The sequence below is a fragment of the Mustela nigripes genome, chromosome 8, assembly GCF_022355385.1.
Source record: "Mustela nigripes isolate SB6536 chromosome 8, MUSNIG.SB6536, whole genome shotgun sequence".
NCBI classification, from domain to species: domain Eukaryota; kingdom Metazoa; phylum Chordata; class Mammalia; order Carnivora; family Mustelidae; genus Mustela; species Mustela nigripes.
Window position 1 is genome coordinate 20604203 of NC_081564.1, and position 17568 is coordinate 20621770.

Genomic DNA, 17568 nt, shown 5'->3' on the forward strand with positions numbered 1-17568 from the left:
CATATTTTTCCTAGTATTGTAATCTCTGCAGCACTTTTAGCCATGTCCACTTTTTCTTTTTTCCTTTTTCTGTCTCTCTCCCACAGATACATGTTGCCATAAACATCAGTCCCTAGAAATGAGCATATTGTATCTTTTTTGCAAGTTTTGACTTCTCAGTCTTCTGCATTGCTTTTCAGTTTCTTATTCTTCTTACACGCTTCTTTTCTCTACTCTTCTGATCACTCCCGGGTGGGGTCACGTAGCTTGCAGCAGGCGCTCTTCCCCTAACACTCACCCACGCACATCACCGCTCCAGCTGCCTGGCCTGACGCCCCTCCTTATTGGCTGGGGCTCCCGGCAGGTATGCATTTTGAATGCCGCCTGTGAATATCAACATTTAGGGCTACAAGTTTTTCTTTTCCATGCTGCTGTAATTGCATCCCACTAGTTTTTTATGGGATGTTAGATTCCTTTTATTCTTAAGCTATTCTATAATTTACATATTCCTGAAAGCATGGAAGCAGAAATAAAATTATCCATTGTACTTTATTGGGTGAAAATGCGATTATTTGTGGACTGCTGCTTGGATTTCTGGGCTTAAATAAGAAATATTTTTATTTTTAATAAAGGAAAACCCACAAACACCCAGGGTGGCTCTGGAGGCATCTACCAGTTTGGATTTGTAGTATTTTCTCATTTCTCTTAGGAGCACTTCATGTGTTGTGTCGTGCATTTTAAAATATCTAAGTGACTGGAAACTTCCATTATCACCTTGTTATTCATGCTAACTGAATTGTACTGTTTTGTGATAACAGATTCCTCATGATTTGCCAAGGATTGCTCCGTGGCCTGTACGGGGGTTCGTTTCCATCATATGTCCCACGTGTACTTGGGAAGAACATAGATTCCTGTCAGGGACCGGGTTCTCTGCGGCTCCATTTCAAGAGCCTGTTGGCTGAGCTGCTGAGATCTTCTGCATGTTCACTGCGTGGCATCTTTCATCTGGCAATTACTGAGAGTGGAAGGTGAGATTTCCCATTAGAATAGTATAGTCTTGGGGTGCCTTTGTGGCTCAGTCGGTTAAGGGGCCAACTCTTGATTTTGGCTCAGGTCATGATCTCAGGGTCCTGGGATGGAGCCCCAGGATGGGCTCTGCACTCACCAGGAATCTGCATTAGAATTGTCTGCCCCTCCCCCATCTGCTCACTCTCTAAAATAAGTAAATGTTTAAATAATAATAGTATAGTCTTCCAAACCCATAGTTCTGTCAATTTTTACTTTATCAATTTTGAAATGATATGATTAGCTGCATACAAATTTAGAATTTTGCCCTTTTGCTAAGCTTTTTTAACATTAGAAAATGGGTCTTCTTGGTTTTTATTAGTGCTTTTTACTTTCTATCTATTTTGTTGATTCTTTGGTGGTAAACCATTGGGCCTTATGCTTTGGTAAGTTTGTTTGTTTGTCCCCCCCACCCCCAGAGAGGCATATCATTTTTTAAGGAGCATGTGGCATAGTGTCATCACCATTCTCCTTTTTGTTTAGTTCATTCAATTACATTTATAACTGGGGCGCCTGGGTGGCTTAGTTGGTTAAGCATCTGCCTTTGGCTCAGGTCATGATCCCAGGGACCTGGGATCCAGCCCCACATCAGGCTCCCCGCTCAGCAGGAAGCCTGCTTCTCCCTCTCCCACTCTCCCCGCTTGTGTTCCCTCTATTGCTTTGTCAAATAAATAAATAATCTTCTTTAAAAATTGCATTTATAGGGGCGCCTGGGTGGCTCAGTGGGTTAAGCCTCTGCCTTCGGCTCAGGTCATGATCTCAGGGTCCTGGGATCGAGTCCCGCATCGGGCTCTCTGCTCAGCAGGGAGCCTGCTTCCCGCTCTCTCTCTCTCTCTCTCTCTCTGCCAGTCTCTCTACCTACCTGTGATCTCTCTCTGTCAAATAAATAAATAAAATCTTTAAAAAAAATTTTTTTTTTTAAATTGCATTTATATGGGGGCACCTAGGTGGCTCAGTGGGTTAAGCCTCTACCTTCAGCTCGGGTCATGGTCTCAGGGTTCTGGGATTGAGCCCAGCATCGGGCTCTCTGCTCAGCAGGGAGCCTGCTTCCCCCTCTCTCTGCCTGCCTCTCTGCCTACTTGTGATCTTTCTGTGTCAAATAAATAAAATCTTTAAAAAAATTTTTTTAAATCACTTTTATAATTACTAGTAATATTTCTTTTATGCTGTTTAATATTTGTCCTGCTTTTTAAAAATGGTTTCTGTTGCTATTCCCTCTTTTTTCTATCCCTTTAGATCAACCAAGTTTTTAAAATGACCTTTTTTCCCCTCCACTAGCTAGTTTGGTATGACCCTCTATTTCTATTTGTGTGTTTTGATGTATTTAACTTTCACAACAAATAATCTACTCTTTGTTCTCTTCCTAAACAACCTATAACAATTTAACTTCCTAGTTTCACATTTTACTGTCCAGTATTTTAATTTTTTATTGCTACTCCAATGAGATATTAGGTGTCTTTAAAGATTTTATTTATTTGAGAGAGAAAGAGAGAGCCCAAGTAGGGGTAGGGGCAGAGGGTAAGGGAGAAGCAGCTTCTCACTAAGAGCAGAGACAGACATGGGCTCAATCCAAGGGCCTTGAGACCATGACCTGAGCCGAAATCAGATGCTTAACCGACTGAGCCACCAGGCACCCTGAGATGTTTGTTTTTATACAATCAGTATATTTTCTTAATTTAGTCACATTTACTCAGTTATCTGTTCACTAGTCCTTCATGCCTCTGAGATTTTACACGGAGGATTGTTTTCCTTCTTCCTGGAATACTTCCTTTGGAAGCTTCTTTAGTTACAGGGATCTGGTGGTAATGATCTCTGGTTTTGTTTATCAGCACACTTACACAGTTGTGGAATTTTCTGGTCCTCCAACTGTGATCACAGATCAGGAGCAGTCAGTCTTGTCGTTCACCACCGACCCCAGGGCCCCGTGCCTGGGAGGTGCCGAAGCCCGTGTGCACCTCCACTTCTCCTCCCAGCAAACATGAGGTTATGGTGTACATCTCAGGAGACCTCAGACTGAAATACTGCTCGTTAATGACACACAACCGTTCCGTGTGCTCGAAGAAACCCAGAAAGTGGGACGTGTACAGGAAGCGATTCAGATACGGCACTTAAAACCAAGGGAACTCATGCTTTAATAGACACTGAAATCACAAAGCAAGGCCAAGTGCCTTAACAATTTCAATAAAAATATGAAGTTCTTTTTACATGGTAGATTTTCGTAATATAAAAAGTTTAATGCCATCTGGAAACTGTAATTTACAAAAAAAAAAAAAAAAAGTCCACATAGGCCAAAGATGGCTAACACTGCATACAAGGGGAGGTAAGTGCCAAGTGGGGGAGGTGTCTGAGGAGGGGAGAGGTGAGCGCCTGTGTCCTTACATGGACCGTCTTTGAAAGATCTGTCGCAAACAAGGGCCCAGTCCACAAACCACACGTACAATCCTTGTAGGTAAAACAACAACATGTGTGATGAAAATTGGGCAATTTTCACCTTCTGCCTGCTTACTAAAAGCAACCAGAGTATTGCATGGTATTTTCTCTAAACTGAATTAAAACTAAGAAAGCGATGGTGGGAGGCGGTGGGACAGGAGCCTCACAGGGGACTTGTTACGGTGACCACCCGCTGAGACCCACTGGGACAGCGTGTGCAGGGGAAGGACAGTGTGCGCGGCCCCTCCTCCCTTGCCGAGACCCAGGGAGTATCCACGTGGACCACGATGCGTTTCAAACGGGACGCAGGTGAGGACTTTGTTTCACTACACACTAACGTGGATCAAAATGTGAATTTTGGAGCTTGTTTTGTCTTGGTATTTTGATTTAACTGAAGTCAGTGAAGGAGCTGAGTGGTTTGCTGGTGCGGATTCAGACAGGATCTGCCCTGGCTCTGTGGTCCTACCAGGGTTCCTAGGAGAGGGAGGTTTTATTGCTCGTGTTGAGTGTATTGGCCTCTGGTGGAGCGGAACAGGGGCAGGACAGTCCAGTTTCCTGAGCTGAGAAAGAAATCTGGCCAGTGCTCTCCGCATATAGTGAGGAAAAGATCTTTTTGTAAATTTTACCCACATCCCCTGGCTCATTCCAGACAGGCCAGAGAGCCATGGGCCGTGCGGGAGGCCTCCGCTTCTCGCCACGTGGCTCGGGTGCCCACACATAACAAGTTTAACCACAACTTGCCACTCACTTTCCCTAGACCGTAGAAACGAAACATTCTAATTATGTTGTCTGTCCCCTACACCAGGAGTCAGCAAACCTTTTCTTAAAAGGTCAGGCATTGGGCATTCTAGGCTTTGTTGGCCACGAGGCAAAAATCAAGAATATCATGCAGATGCTGACAGACCGATTTAAACCTGTCCGATCCAGTCCTTTCTCGTGGCTCTAACAACCCTGGCCTCTGAGTAGACTTAGCCTGTGGGTCATCGTCTGCCTGCCCCTGATTTGCACAAAGAAGTCTGTGAATTAAACAGTCTCACGTCATTTTTAAGTGCACGTGTTTTTCAGGGGAGAAGCCTGAAAAAGGAACTTTGATGTGATGTCCGTCTCACTCATAAGGAAAACACCGACACGGACAGTAAACATAAAGAAGTGGCAACTCTACGGTGATTTTCAGATCATTCCTACCATTTTTGTCACGTTTGCTTTCCTTCATCAAAGCTTCTATCTGGGACCAAAAAAAAAAAAGAAAGGAAAAAAAAATCACACCAGTTGGTTTTCCAACATGAAACCTAAAACAACAACATAGTTAGGATAAAACCAGGTTGGGGGCCACGAGTCCTCCTCGCTGGCTTGGTAACCATGGGAAGCAGCAGGGGGCGGAGGGTGTGCAGAGGTGGGCAAACCGGTGCGCTCACAGGGGGCACAGACCCTAGGCCTGTCCTCCAGGGCTCCTTGGCACTTGAGAAAGAGGCTGAGAAAGGAACAGCCCCACTATCTACGTGGGTTCAGAAACTGACTGAGGTTTCGTTTTTGTTGCTGAGGACCTGATTTTGCTATCTAGACGCACAGTGCTATAAACTTGCTGCCACTGGCTACTCTGGTACTTTATTACTGTTTCTTTGTACCCTCCTGATATAAAGAACCACACAGGTACTTGCTTCTTTATAAAGGATTTGTCTTCCAGTGTTGGGGTCAGGGCTAGAATGGGACATCCTTAGTGTCTTTTGCCATCATGGCTGCGGGGTAAAGGCAAAAACCGCTGTGACCTAGCTGAGTAAATATTTTCCTTTCCTCTTTTCAGGGTACACAGAGGAACGGTATGTTTAGAAAGTGAGATCCTACCCAAGGTTAAAAACTCTCCTTGGAGGTCTCCTGCCAGGCCTTGCCTGTCTACTCCATGTGGTGTGGGACACTGCCTCATGGGGAGAGTGGTCAGGTTTTCGTTTTAGAATTATGTAAAAAGAGTTTAAATTCTCCCACTAAACTTAGTACTAATAGGACTTTCAGCATTTCATTTCTTTATAAGTTTATGCTCACTGCCCCCCCACCCAGACTACGGCTCGTCTCAGCTGGCTACAACTTCCATGTACTGTCACAGCCGGAGGACATGTCCGCCCGTTTGTCCAGGACACTTTCAGGAATACGTGTTTCCTTGCTCAGGCGTAACTCGGACGGCAACACCCCTCCAAGACCCCTGCTTCCAGGCCATGGACGTGAATGTGAACACACTGTGGGAAGGGAGGGGGCTGCTCCCGGCTACGGGGAGGGTGCCTGGCCGCTAGCAGATGTGGGGTGCCGGAGCATGGGAGCTGGGGACAGACTTAGAGGAGAGAGGTGTTCGAGGGCTGGAGTTGGGAGAAGAGAATAAAATGAAGCAGCTGCTGAGGGATGGGAGCTGGAAGTTCCATTCTGGTTAAGCCGAGTTAGCTGTGGAAGTTTTGGGTTTTTTTTTTTTTTTTTTTTTTGGTTTTGGTTTGTGTTTTATGTTTACAAGGAAACTATTTCAACCTTTCCCCCCCAAACTTGACAGTTACTTACGGATGACTATTCAAAATTGGACATTTAAAAAATTTGAGCTTTTAAAAATAATAGCTATAAATGCAAAGTACTATTGATAATAAAACCGAGTTGTTTATCCACGTACAAAAAAGGTCAATAATGTTTTAAAAGCACAAAGTTGCATTTTAAATCGCAATTGCATAGTTCTAAAATGCCTGGAGAAAAGTTACATAAAATTTTTAAGAAAATTCAAGTTTGGCTGACAGTGGGGCCCCACGGACGTCTCAGAGCTCGCCGGAGCAGAGCCGAGCTGAGGAAGGAAGCGCTGCGGAAAGGTGAGTTATTGCATTGCTACTGTGATGGGACCCGGATCGGGGGACGCTACAGTTTCATGACACATCATTGGCATTTTAAAAAACACTGTTTTTGGCTAATATCACACTTTCATGTAGAATTCGACTTAGATTTTATATATCCCACCCCCAACGAGCACCTGAAAGCCTTAAGAAAAAAGCTCCATCTGTATTTCTGTGTATAAAAGGTCCTGCGTATCTGCCTCTGAGCAAAATATGTGCTCCCTTCCCTCTGCCCACCCCGAACCGTGACCGTTTGCGTACAAAAGTCCTGGTGAAGAATCACATCAAAGATGAGAAGCAGGGAGTTCAAGGTAAACATCGGGCGAAGTGTGTAGAAAACTGCCTGGGCCTCCCGTGCCAACCCCACAGAAGTCGCGGCTCCCGGTGAGCGGGGCCCAGAGTCGCCAGCGGCCGTGCGCGTGGGGCCCGCGCCCCGAGGCGCGCCCAGCGTGAGGTGGCTGGCGGTTGCGTGGGGTGACCCGCTCAGCCGAGGGGCTTGGGCTCCCCCCAGCTGCTGCACCCTGAGTCCGTGGGTACAGAAGAAGCTTCAGCATTTGGAGGAAGGAAAAAATCTTCCTGGGGACAGAAACTTGTAGCCGTTTCCAGAAGGCAGTCTGAGCGGGCGGGCGGGCGCCGGGGGCCCAGCGGGCAGGGGCAGCGTGCCCAGCGCCGTGGTCTCCGTGCGCCAGTGGCCGTTCGGAGGGCCCTTCTGGGGCGCTTCTCCTGGCGGCTGCAGGGACAGCTCCTTCAGTTCCAGCTTGTCCACGCCTTCCTCCTTCTTGTTGTGCCGCGGGGACAGGTTGAGCAGGCTGAGCACGTCCCTCTTGGAAGTCATCGTGCCGGGGGCACCCCGGAATATTTTCACAGGTCCCGTGGGATGCTGGGGCGTGCTCTGCCAGAACATCTTGAGGTTGTGGACGGCCTGCACCTTCTCGTCGATGGCCGCCATCTTCAGCCTGTCCACGTCGGGGGCGTCGGCGGGGCTGGAGCGCGCCGAGCCGGCCGAGGAGTAGGAGAGCGCTGGGGACGGTGCGCTCCCGGCCGGAGACTGATGGCCCGAGCTCGGGGACGCGTTCCGGGGGGACTTGGAGATGTGGGCGCTGTACGGAGAGCTTGGGTACTTCAGTTTGAAGAGCGGCTGGTCGGGGAGAGAAGTCTGGGAGTCGGAGCCGGGCGACGGGCGGCCGCTGTGCTGGCTGGGGCTGCCCTTGACGGACGCCTCGGAGGCCGTGGGGCTGCTGTATCCTGAACTCACCTTGGGGAGGGACGAGCTCCTAGCGGGGGGCTTTGGTTTCACGGGGACCGGCGACGGCTGGCTCTTGGGGTGGGAGAGGGCCGGCCTGCTGAACGCGCTGGTTTCCGACGCTCGGAAGACGGCCGCGCCGTTGGGAGCTGTGAGGCCCTCCTCGGGGCTGCTGCTCTTGCTGGCCTGGCCACCGCCCCTCTGCAGACGCTCCACCGCGATGAGATGACTCTGTGTCTCCTCTAGAATCTTCTGCGCCAACTCCTGCGGATCAAGCTTTGAGTTGCTTTCTTCTTGGGATTTCACGGTGCTGTCTGTTTCTGTGCTAGACTGGTCTGATTCTCCCGTGTCGGAACTGGCCAGCTTTCCCACCTTTTGGAAGGGGGAGTTTGGGCTGGGAATCAGAGTCATTTTAACTGGAGAATTGGGTGTGCTGACGCTCCCCTTGGAGCTTACGGAAACTTTCACACCTCCGGCTGGCCCCACGTGGCACTGTTTGTGATCTGGTGAGAAGCCCGTCTTTCTGGTTTCCTGGTAGGCCGCCAAGGGCTCCGTGCTGATGATGGAAAAGCCCTCGTATTCTTCTTCTTTGCTGCCGGCAGGGTGTGACTGGGGGGACAGCTGGCCCCGCGGCAGGGTGCATCGCTGTGGGTAGGTGTTCTTGGACCGGTCGTAGTCCTGCCGGCCGCGGGAAGCCCCCGCTTCCAATCCAGCCTCGGGCTTGGAGACGAAGCTCATGGAGGAGGCGATGGAGCTCAGACTGTACACAGAGATGGCGTCGGAGGCGATGCTGTCCGCGCCGGTGGGGGAGAAAGGGGGATGCTGGTAGCTCAAGGGCAGGGCGTTGGAGACTGACTGGGCCGAGGCCAGAGACTCCAGGGAGGATGAGCTATCAAGGCTGAGGCGCTTGGGCAGCTCAGTAGAATCTAAGACAAAACACAGGTGCCCAGAGGGCAATTAGAACGCCCTGTGGTTTACGCTTTCAAAATCGCAAGCAACCTCACAGCAGAGAAGCTGGCAGGGACCCGTGCGGGTGCTGCTCTCGCACGATCCGAATTTATGTCATGCTCCCAAAGCACATGGTCCCGTTGCAGAGAGTAAATGTAACTCTGAGCCAAGACACTTGGAGAGCGCCAGCCGGCCCCAGCCTCCTTCTGCGCCGCCTCCACCATGCTCCCATCTCACAGGACCCCACTTCGGCCTGGGCCTCTGGGGTCAGGTGGGCAGTCTGTGGGGACCCCTGGCCTAAACCCTAAACCACCCTCCATGCTTCAGCAGCTCCTCAGGGGCATTTACATTCACTGTCCGCATGGCCTTTCCTCCCAACCTTCTCTCAAATACTCCGCTCAAGTCTGTGTCCTCCCCAGTTCTCGTAAAGGTCTCTAGGGGCGTCTGTGCTGCCAAACCCAGCGTTCACTGCTCGGTTGTGCAGTCGGTCCCCACTGCCCTCGCTGACCACTCCTTTCTGGGCCCCCCATCCCTGGGACCTGTGACAGCCACTGCATACCCCACGCCGCCCTCCCCCTCGGGGCCTGCAGGCCCTTTTCTGCCTCCGAGCTGGCCTCTCCCTGAACTTGGGCCTCCAGTATCCAGCTGTCAGGGCAGCTTGTCTAATGGAGATTTCAAAATGGAGCATGTTCAAGAGGGAACTCAAACCCCCCTCCTCCTGCCACTTTCAATGTCTCAGCAAAAGGCAGTCCCATTCTGGCCTTTGTTCTGAAAAACAATATCACCTTTGACTCCCCCCCCCCCCCAACTTTGTGTCTGACATCCTTCAGCTCACTCTGCCTTCGAACCGCGGCCACGGGTCTGTCTCCACGTGGCAGCCGGCTTGGCCCCCCGAGAAGCATGATGACGTGGCCGTGCCCCCTGCGCCCTGAAAACTGCCTGTGGCCTAAGCCCTGGGGCACCGCTCCTCCCTTGTTCGCATCCCGCTGCCACTCTCCCTCTGCACAACCTCACAGGCCTTGGCAGCTCCCCGACTCTATACCGCATGTGTTGGCTAAGCTCGTGAGAGCGGGGCTTTGCTCACTGCTCTTCCCTGTCCTGACCACATCCTCTGCTTTTCTCCCCCTTCCCCAAACGCAGCCAGGCTGGTCCTGGGGCGCGTGGCGGGCGCGCTGGGAGGCTGCTTACCAAAGAGCGCGAGCAGAGACTGCAGGGCAAAGTGCATGGTTCGCCGATTGGCTTGTTTCCCGGTTTTCAGGATGACTTCCTCCTGACCCACTTCACAGAGATCGAACCCTAGAGGAACAAAGACCATGAATCTCTGTGTCCGTGTCCCCGAGGGGAGGAGAGCCACAGCCCCAGGTCCCCGGAATGCCTGCAGGCCCCTCGGCCAGCGCCCGGCCTGGGCTGCCCTGGGCCTGGGAGCTGCGCACACCCTCACCCCGACACCCGCGGGGCCCGGCTCCCTCCTGCCCCTTCCCGGAGCACCCGCTGCTCTCTGGCCCTCAGCTCTCTTCTCTGCAGCGCTGGTCCCAGTTCGTAGGGCTGGGGAGTATGAGCTGCTCTCTCCGTCCTTTCCCACAACAGTCCACTGAAAGAAGACTTTAAGGAGGACAAAACTGGGCCACTCCACTCAGCACAGGGTCCAGTATGTAAAGGTGCTGCCTGGGAAGGTGGGAGCTTCTCAAGGGCACAGACGTGTGTGTTTGCCATTGAGGGCTTTGAAACCAGCCGGCTCTGACAGCTCCGGGCTGAGCCGCCCTGCAGGGACCGGACCCCATTCTGCTAAAGCCCAGGGGGCCGCCCTGACACAGTTCTCCTGAGACTCCAGGAGGGCACAGCAGAGGGCAGGAGCCTCCGGGCAGGAGGCCGGCTCACCAGCTGCTGTCGCAGTGAGACTTCAGAGACCCCACCGGGCACCGGCCCCCATCTCCCTGAGAAGAGCACAGGCGGACAAAGCCGAGCACAGACGCCATGGCCAAGGGCTTTGTCCGCTGACCAAAGTATGGCTGGGGCGGGGCCGGGGGCAGCCCTCAGCCCTGCACATGTGGCTCAGCCCACTCGGCGGGACACTGAGCTCGGCCGGAACAGTGGAAGCGCTTGGTGCTGACTGCCAGGGGACAGGGCCCCCTCCCTTCTATGATGTGTGCTCCGGTGACAGGATCTGTGACACACAAGGCCGCCGTGTTCTGCATGCTGTGCGGTTTCTGACACAGTAGTCACCAACGGAGAAATGGGTCTTTTTATTCCCAGGCTGGGATTCTGAGGTCAGCCTGACACTGTCGTTCCTCTGGGAACTTGTTCATTCAATGAGCTACTTCAGACTTCTGGTTGCTGTGGGGTATTTTCCCCTCTGACCTCAAACAGAATCACTCCCTGAAAGCAACAGGAAGGTCTCCGAGAACTCAGCATTTAAATACAAATAACTAATTAATATAAAGGTTTTAGTTAGAGATCTCTCCTTTTACCAGGACGACGGACTTCGTCACTGCTCCAGCAGCACGGAGGTAATAACTGCCAGCCCTGGGCCGGGTTGCACTGGTGCTGGCTGAGGGCTGGAAAGAGGAGCCTCAGAGCGCTCGGGAGTGAGGGAGCCCCTTCTCCAAAGGCTGGGCCTGCAGAGACTTTTCCTCCCCCGGTCTCAGGCCACGGGATTCTAGGATAACTATGTGCACACTGACTCATCCCTTGAGTCTCGGTGGTTTGGAAAACACAAAAGTAGAGGCCATCGATGAAAATAACCCACTGTCCCAACACCAGGAAGAGCCAGTGACACACCTGGAAATATCCAGTTCGCAGGCAAGGGGGCCTGCCTCTGTCACACCCATACCGAGGAGAGGTGTGGGCCCTGCCCAGGGAAGACCGCTTTGGCTCCGTCTTCCCTCACCTGTGCTCTGTGTCACTGTCCCAACGCCAGGCCTACAGCCCTTCCTGGAAGGGACAAGATCCCTGCTGGGCGTAGACCTGGCCTTTCTCGCTCTTGGTCCAGTTGCTACTGTCCGCCTTTATCTAGATAGAAATGTACTACGTGCATGGCAAGAAGACTGCGTTAGGCCCACAGAAGGCAGCACACAGCACAGATCCCAAAGGTGGGAGAACATCTACTTGGATTCAGAGTGACTGTGGGGGCTGGGGGTTCCCCCATCAAAGGCAATTGAAGCCAGCCCTACGCTGACATGGGCTGGGAAAAGGCATCTGCAAAATGGGTTAAAAGAAAGGCCTAATGCTGTGAAATCCAGATTTCATGAGAAGAAAAACTGCTTGTGAGGGACCGGCTGGCCTGCCATGTAAAATGGCGGCTGGTCCCCATCACTCTGGATTGAGGCTGTGTCATCCTTCAAAGAGTCCCCACTCCCTGAGGTTAAGAACCAAAGGCCTCCCTGGGGCCTCACGGCCCACAGGACCTGCCCCACCTCTGCCTCGTCTGTCCCCACTGTGCCCTGCACTTGTGCTCACCGACGCTCTTCCCTCGTCCTGGAGTTTCCTCCTGATGACACCCTCAGGCCCTCCAGGTCTGCCCCGGCTCCCTGCCTTCCGCCCCAGCTCCCTGCCTTCCGCCCCGCCAGCAATCACGGGGACGCCGGGGCTCCTATCTGGGACACTGTCCCCTTCCTGAGGGGCTCCCTCCGCTTGGATTATGTGTTTACTAGGTCTGCTCATCTTCCCCACTAGACTGAAAACCCTAAGAGGGCTTGCCCCCGTCCTGGTGCACTGCCCGACACATCACAGGTGCTCAGAGGAAAGCTTGGAAAGTGACTGGCTCCCCTGGGAATCGCACCAGCACTTAAGTGGGACGGGAGAGCAGCTCACAGCCTCTTGTGTGGTATTTTATCAAAAATGCATCTATTAAAGCAGCAGTTTTGGCAGGAGCTGCCTCAGCCATGTTACATTCTCCAAAAAGGAAAAATAAGTGTCGCAGATGAACACGGATTCTGGTGCCGGTGCTTCTAGGTTCCTGGCATCAAATCAGACCTGGTTTCAATGGCACAGTAAAGACCAACCTTGAAACTGTTATTTTATGACTTTTTTTTTTCTTTAGCTTTTAATCATGGCTGGACTCCCAATGATGCTGACATCTAGCAGCTTCCTATCAAGGCGAGGACTAGAAATGAGAGCGCTGAAACCAAAATGTCGGGCGCTGGGACAAGGCAGGAGGGCCGTATGCCAAGTGTGCTCAAGGGCTGGGATCGCCGAGGCCACCATCTGTGGGGTGACATGTAAGAAAACCCCGAGGCCCCGAGACTCTGCCAGCTTCACCCAACAAAAACGCGGAGAGATGGAGTTTTCACAAAAGGGAACTGCAGGAGGTGGGGAAGGACGCTCTGGCCTACCTAGAGCTGCCAGGAACTCGTGGCAGCCGGGGAGGCGCCACAGCTGCACGCTGATGGAGACCTGGATGGGGGCCGAGGCGAAGTCCTGCTCCTTCTCGCCGGCCTGCAGCTGAACCAGCACCTGGTGGAGCTGAGCGAGGAGACGAGCGTGAGCGCACCACCTTCCCAGCGCCGCCTTCCCTCCGGCCCGCCTAGGATGTGTCCCCGCGTTACTCCTGTGTCCTCCTCCCTGGTAACCTTAATGTGCATCGCACTGCAAATTCCTGTTAAACGGTGCCTCAGGCCTGCTGTCCTGTCTCCTCTCTGGAGGCTGGGGTGGGGGGGTGTCACAGGGCGGGAGTGGCCTCGCCTCTTCCCTGGTGCACCCTGGTGGCAGGGGCAGGGACCAGAGGAGGGGTGGGTCTCCATTTCTTTTTCTCTATTTAAGCCCCCCTGATGCTCTTGAGTTACATGGCGAAGAAGAGCCCAGCGTCCTGTCCCAGAGCCGCAGCGCTTGGGGAGGAGCCCGCACCCCCACTTCGAGGGCCTGGGGCACTCCGGGACCCCTGGTCTACTCTGGGGCTCTGTGTGGTGGCTTCACAGTGTCACTCGCTCAAAGTCGCTTCTGCCCCTGCTGTTCTGGTGGAACGTGAGAGGTCCAATCGAGAACACGAGAAGGGTGCAGCAGGAAAGGGGGAGCCAGAGCAGAGGAAGGGGTCACCGCGGCCCGGAGCGCGTGGGGCACGTGCACACGGCTCTGAGCGACAGCACATGCGCCCGGGCTCAGAGCAGGTGCAGGGGACGCAGGGGCTGGGCGGGTTGAGGGTCTCACCTGACAACAGTTGCTACTTAAAGTCGTACTCACCATTCCCACCATATTTTTAACAGCCTTCGGCCAGCAGATTATAAGAAAAGAAAGAGAGAGAGAGAGAGAGAGAAGAGAGAAGAGAGTTTAGACTCAAGCACAGGTTGTTATGCCACGAGCGAGAGTCAGCAGGGACACACAGGAGAACAAACAGCCACACCAGGCCAGACACGGGCAGGGGCAGCCAGGCCCTCCCTTCCTTGCCAGGAGAGGAGCAGGGCAGGCAGGGCTCGAGTGGGGAGGGGACACAGAGGGCATCGAGAAGCCACTCTAGACACCAAGGGCCATGGTTCCAGAGTGACTAGAGAACTAGCCCACCACGGGCCAGCCCCTGGGGGCAGCCGGACATCTGTCTGCGACCCACTGGAAGAGTCGGCAGAAAGTCCCCGTGATGCCACCAAACGCAAGAAGTTAAGCAGCTGGCTTTTTGGACTCAGGCTTGCCCTGCAAATGTAACTCTAACGTCCTCTGTTGCTAGAGCACAGGCTTCCAGCCCTCTTGGGCTCAGGATGTCTTTATATGCCATGTTCTAGAAGTGCCTTCCTGATTCTCTTCAACAAGGAGACGTAACACACTCATTGCCAAGTAAGCAGGAACTCCAGAAGAGGCAGGTCATTGGGCTGGGCTCCGAATCCGGGCTGGAAACCACCCTGGGTAGGTGGGAGGCTCCAGGCACCACTCGGATTTTCAGAGGCTAATCCCAGACAGAGCAGCTTTGTTCCATTTACAATAAAATCTGATCAATAATAATGAGGTATGTCATTTTTTTCAAGTTCTTACACTATGAGATGACCAGAGAAAATTGCTCCGTGACCTTCAGGGCTGCTGTTCTAGCCAGAAACCCTCCCCCACACAGCGGTCACCCAGGGTTCACTGTGTCCCTCCTTCCCCTTGTTTCAGACCCTCACTGGCTGGTAGGAAGATCGGGAGCTCTGAGGCCAAGCTGGGAAAGGCCTACGTGAGGCTGAGAGTTTAAATCCTCCTGATTCCTGAATAAGACCTCCATTCCCCTGAAAGAAAGTCCGTGTGTAAAACCTGCTGCGCGGTAGCTTGCGTTAGAGCTGACCTCGTGTTCACTGCTCTGCCTCCCTCAGTGGCTACTCAGTTTCAGGTGGAGTTCATCCCCTGATCTGGGGAAAAGCATCAGGGACCCTGCAGGAAATCTGGTAGGTTGGCCCCAGACTTGCAGGCTGAGGGAGTGTAGCTGTGACACTTGTCAACCAGCAGAAAAAGTGGGCGGGGGACGACAAGGTGCAGGCAGCCGCTGAATGGAGAATTGAGGAAATGCCCCACTACTGCAGGTGACAGGGGTCTCAGGAGGCCCTACTGCTCTCCGAACCCAGTGCCCTGAACCCAGTGTCCCCGGACGTGTGCGTGCCTCTGGGGCTCTTTCGCCCCTAGCCCTTGTCTTTCCCGTCTAGTCACAGGGGTGGAAAAAGGTAACCAGACCGTGGCACTTGCAGATTCCTGTGTAGGCCCAGCTCGCCCTGGCGCCCAGGCCTGGGCTCAGCCGCCCTGGCCCAACTCACCCGACTGATGAGCTGCTCGCCCGTCTCCGAGGCAGTGATGAGCTTGCAGAGGGCTTGGAGGGCAGGGTTGGGCAGACCTAAACCAAACAGAAGGCAATGTCACCCAAAGGGGGCCCCCGCACCCACAGCCCTGCTCCCTCCCTAAGCGAAGAGCCTGAGACACTCCACATTGGGGGCATTTCCAGAAGCTGGGGACAGCCAGGCTTGTGGGTCTCTAACTTGAGAATGGAGACGAGGGTCCCAGAGAAAGGCCCGTCCTTGAGGTGTGTGGTCACATCCCAGGACCTCTGCTCGGAGCGAGGCCCAGAAAGCAATCGGCAACACCCGCAGCCTGCCTGAGCCCAGGTTCACCCTCCGCCGCTGACTCTGGCACACCTGGAGCTGCCAATGAAACGCCAAGGCAGCTGCTGTGTGCCCAGCATGCCAGCCCGGGAGGAGGCAGAGTGGGGCCCGCGCCCTGCTTCCCGGATCGCCTCCAGGTCAGGAGAGCTCTGTGTCTGCGACTCCTTGCTCCTTCCCCACTGTGAGATCCGGCCTCCCGCCACCAACCGCCATGCCCATGCAGCAGCCCGGCCCTGCCCGCCCGGCTCTCACCCAGCAGGGACTGGATGGTGCTGCTGCACTGCTGGAGCCGGTCACCGGGGTCGGAGGTCGGGAAGAAGACAGCCGCCGGCAGGCCACTGGCCGGGGGGTCCAGCCTGAAGCCCACGGCAGTGAGCAGGGCCTGCCAACCGGGAATGCCGCCCACTTTGTTCTCCACGCTCTGCTGGGACGTGTACATGGCATTGCGCTGCCCGTTCTGAATTCGCTGCAGGGACTTCTCCACCTGCAGGGGAAGGGGCAGTTGGAGCGCCACTCCTGTCACTGGCGTCTCTCCTGGTGGTTCTACAGACATGCAAAGCCTGGGGTGTGAAGCTGGGGCTGCCTCCTGCCACCTGGGCGCCTCGGCCTTAGGACCACGGCCCAGTAGCAACGGCCCAGCTCACAAGGGAGGGGGCGAAGGGGAAGGCTGTCCCTGTCCCAGCACCAGCAAGTCTGGGGGACTCAGAGAAGTTCTGTCCCTTTCCTGGCCCACTCCTCCCACTCCAGGCTCTCCTCCTCAGACACTAAAACCCATTCTCAGGCCAGGGCCTGCCCCAAACCATGGGATGGTTCCCCATCACTAGGATTAACTTCAGGCCCTCCAGAAGCCCTTCACAGCCCGCAGCTCTCCCATACACCAAGCAGTACCCGTCCCAGGGCTGTGGCTGGCCATGCCCTTCTTCCCTAGGCCTCTGACGCACCCTCTGTCCCACAGGAGTGGCCTCTGGAACCTAGGCCGCCCCCTCCACCTCCAATACCTCTTCGACCTGCCAGGGCCTAAACCCATGCCTGGCACCTGTGGGCTGAATTTGTAGAAGAAACCAGTAAGTCAGCTCCCCCCAGCGAGCCTTCCACAGCACTTCTGGTGGCCCCGGGCCTTCCCCACCATTTCTCTCTAGGAGAAATCTCAGGTTGACCTGTGAGACTGCACGCCCTGGGGGGCATCTTTCATCACTAGAGAGGCAGAAGAGTCTTCCAAGGTGTCACCTGAGGCTTTTCTTACAGTATAACCCTGGGATGCAGGGGGCTGACCTGCCGGCAGGAGAAAATGAGTGGTCCTGGACAGGATGACCAGCCAGAGGGCTTGCCATCGGGGCTGAAACTCCTCGGAGATACACTGCCCAGGGTCAAGGGGTCCCACGGTTAGTCAGAAGGAGGTAAGAGCTGGTAAAGCCCATGGCCCCTGTACTTGCCCCGAGAAATGAAGCCAAGAAAGAAGTGACAACCTTTAAGTGTGCCTGAGAGGCCTGAGAGGCCTGGCTCTTGCCCCGCAGCCTGCTCTTTTCTAAGAAAAGCAGCTTTGGAGCTGCAGCCAGGAAGGAGGGAACTCGGGGGTGACAGGGACCAGAATAGGTCCTAATATTGAGCAGCTGAATTGCTCTATGCCGTTTCCAGACACAGGTTAAAATCAGTTAAGAGAGTCTCCGCAGATTCTCAAAGTGCGTGAGCACAGCTACCCCAGAGCACATGGCAGGGGCCACCTCAGGTGTGGCCTGAGAGCTGCCTGGGCTTCTCAGGTGACATCATTCCTACCCAGTCACATGCTGATTTCAGGCTGACCCCAAGCCTAAGAGATGGACAGGACGTATCTACTACCTGGAGTGCATGGAGCCCCAGGCCCAGGGAGTAGGAAGTTTGCCCCGCTGCGGAGATGTGCCCCCTGGAACCCAGCCCCCAAACTGAACTGACCAGCCAGAGCCTCCAGCCCGCTCCCTGGGCCTTTGGGGGACTATCCCCCACGTCCTTCCTCGAGCTCTGACAC

General features: G+C 54.1%; 1 protein-coding gene and 1 long non-coding RNA gene across 5 annotated transcripts in view; one reads left to right on the forward strand and one right to left on the reverse strand.

Annotated features, from left to right (window-relative positions):
- Nucleotides 1–4628, forward strand: part of LOC132023293 (uncharacterized) — a 47135-nt gene extending 42507 nt beyond the window's left edge. The window contains exons 2-3 of the long non-coding RNA XR_009405917.1: nt 798–1007; nt 4540–4628. This is a non-coding gene — a long non-coding RNA (uncharacterized LOC132023293). The remainder of the gene's footprint in view (nt 1–797; nt 1008–4539) is intronic.
- TTC28 (tetratricopeptide repeat domain 28) overlaps nt 3153–17568 on the reverse strand; it is a 637573-nt gene continuing 623157 nt past the window's right edge. For 3 of the 4 annotated variants that reach the window (XM_059408717.1, XM_059408719.1, XM_059408720.1), the window contains 6 exons: nt 15819–16050; nt 15225–15301; nt 13696–13719; nt 12852–12981; nt 9709–9816; nt 3153–8498 (listed from right to left, as the gene is read on the reverse strand). In XM_059408717.1, the coding sequence (XP_059264700.1) occupies nt 6877–8498; nt 9709–9816; nt 12852–12981; nt 13696–13719; nt 15225–15301; nt 15819–16050 (2193 nt within the window). In that variant the 3' untranslated portion in view covers nt 3153–6876. The remainder of the gene's footprint in view (nt 8499–9708; nt 9817–12851; nt 12982–13695; nt 13720–15224; nt 15302–15818; nt 16051–17568) is intronic. The other variant, XM_059408718.1, reaches the window with a different exon arrangement.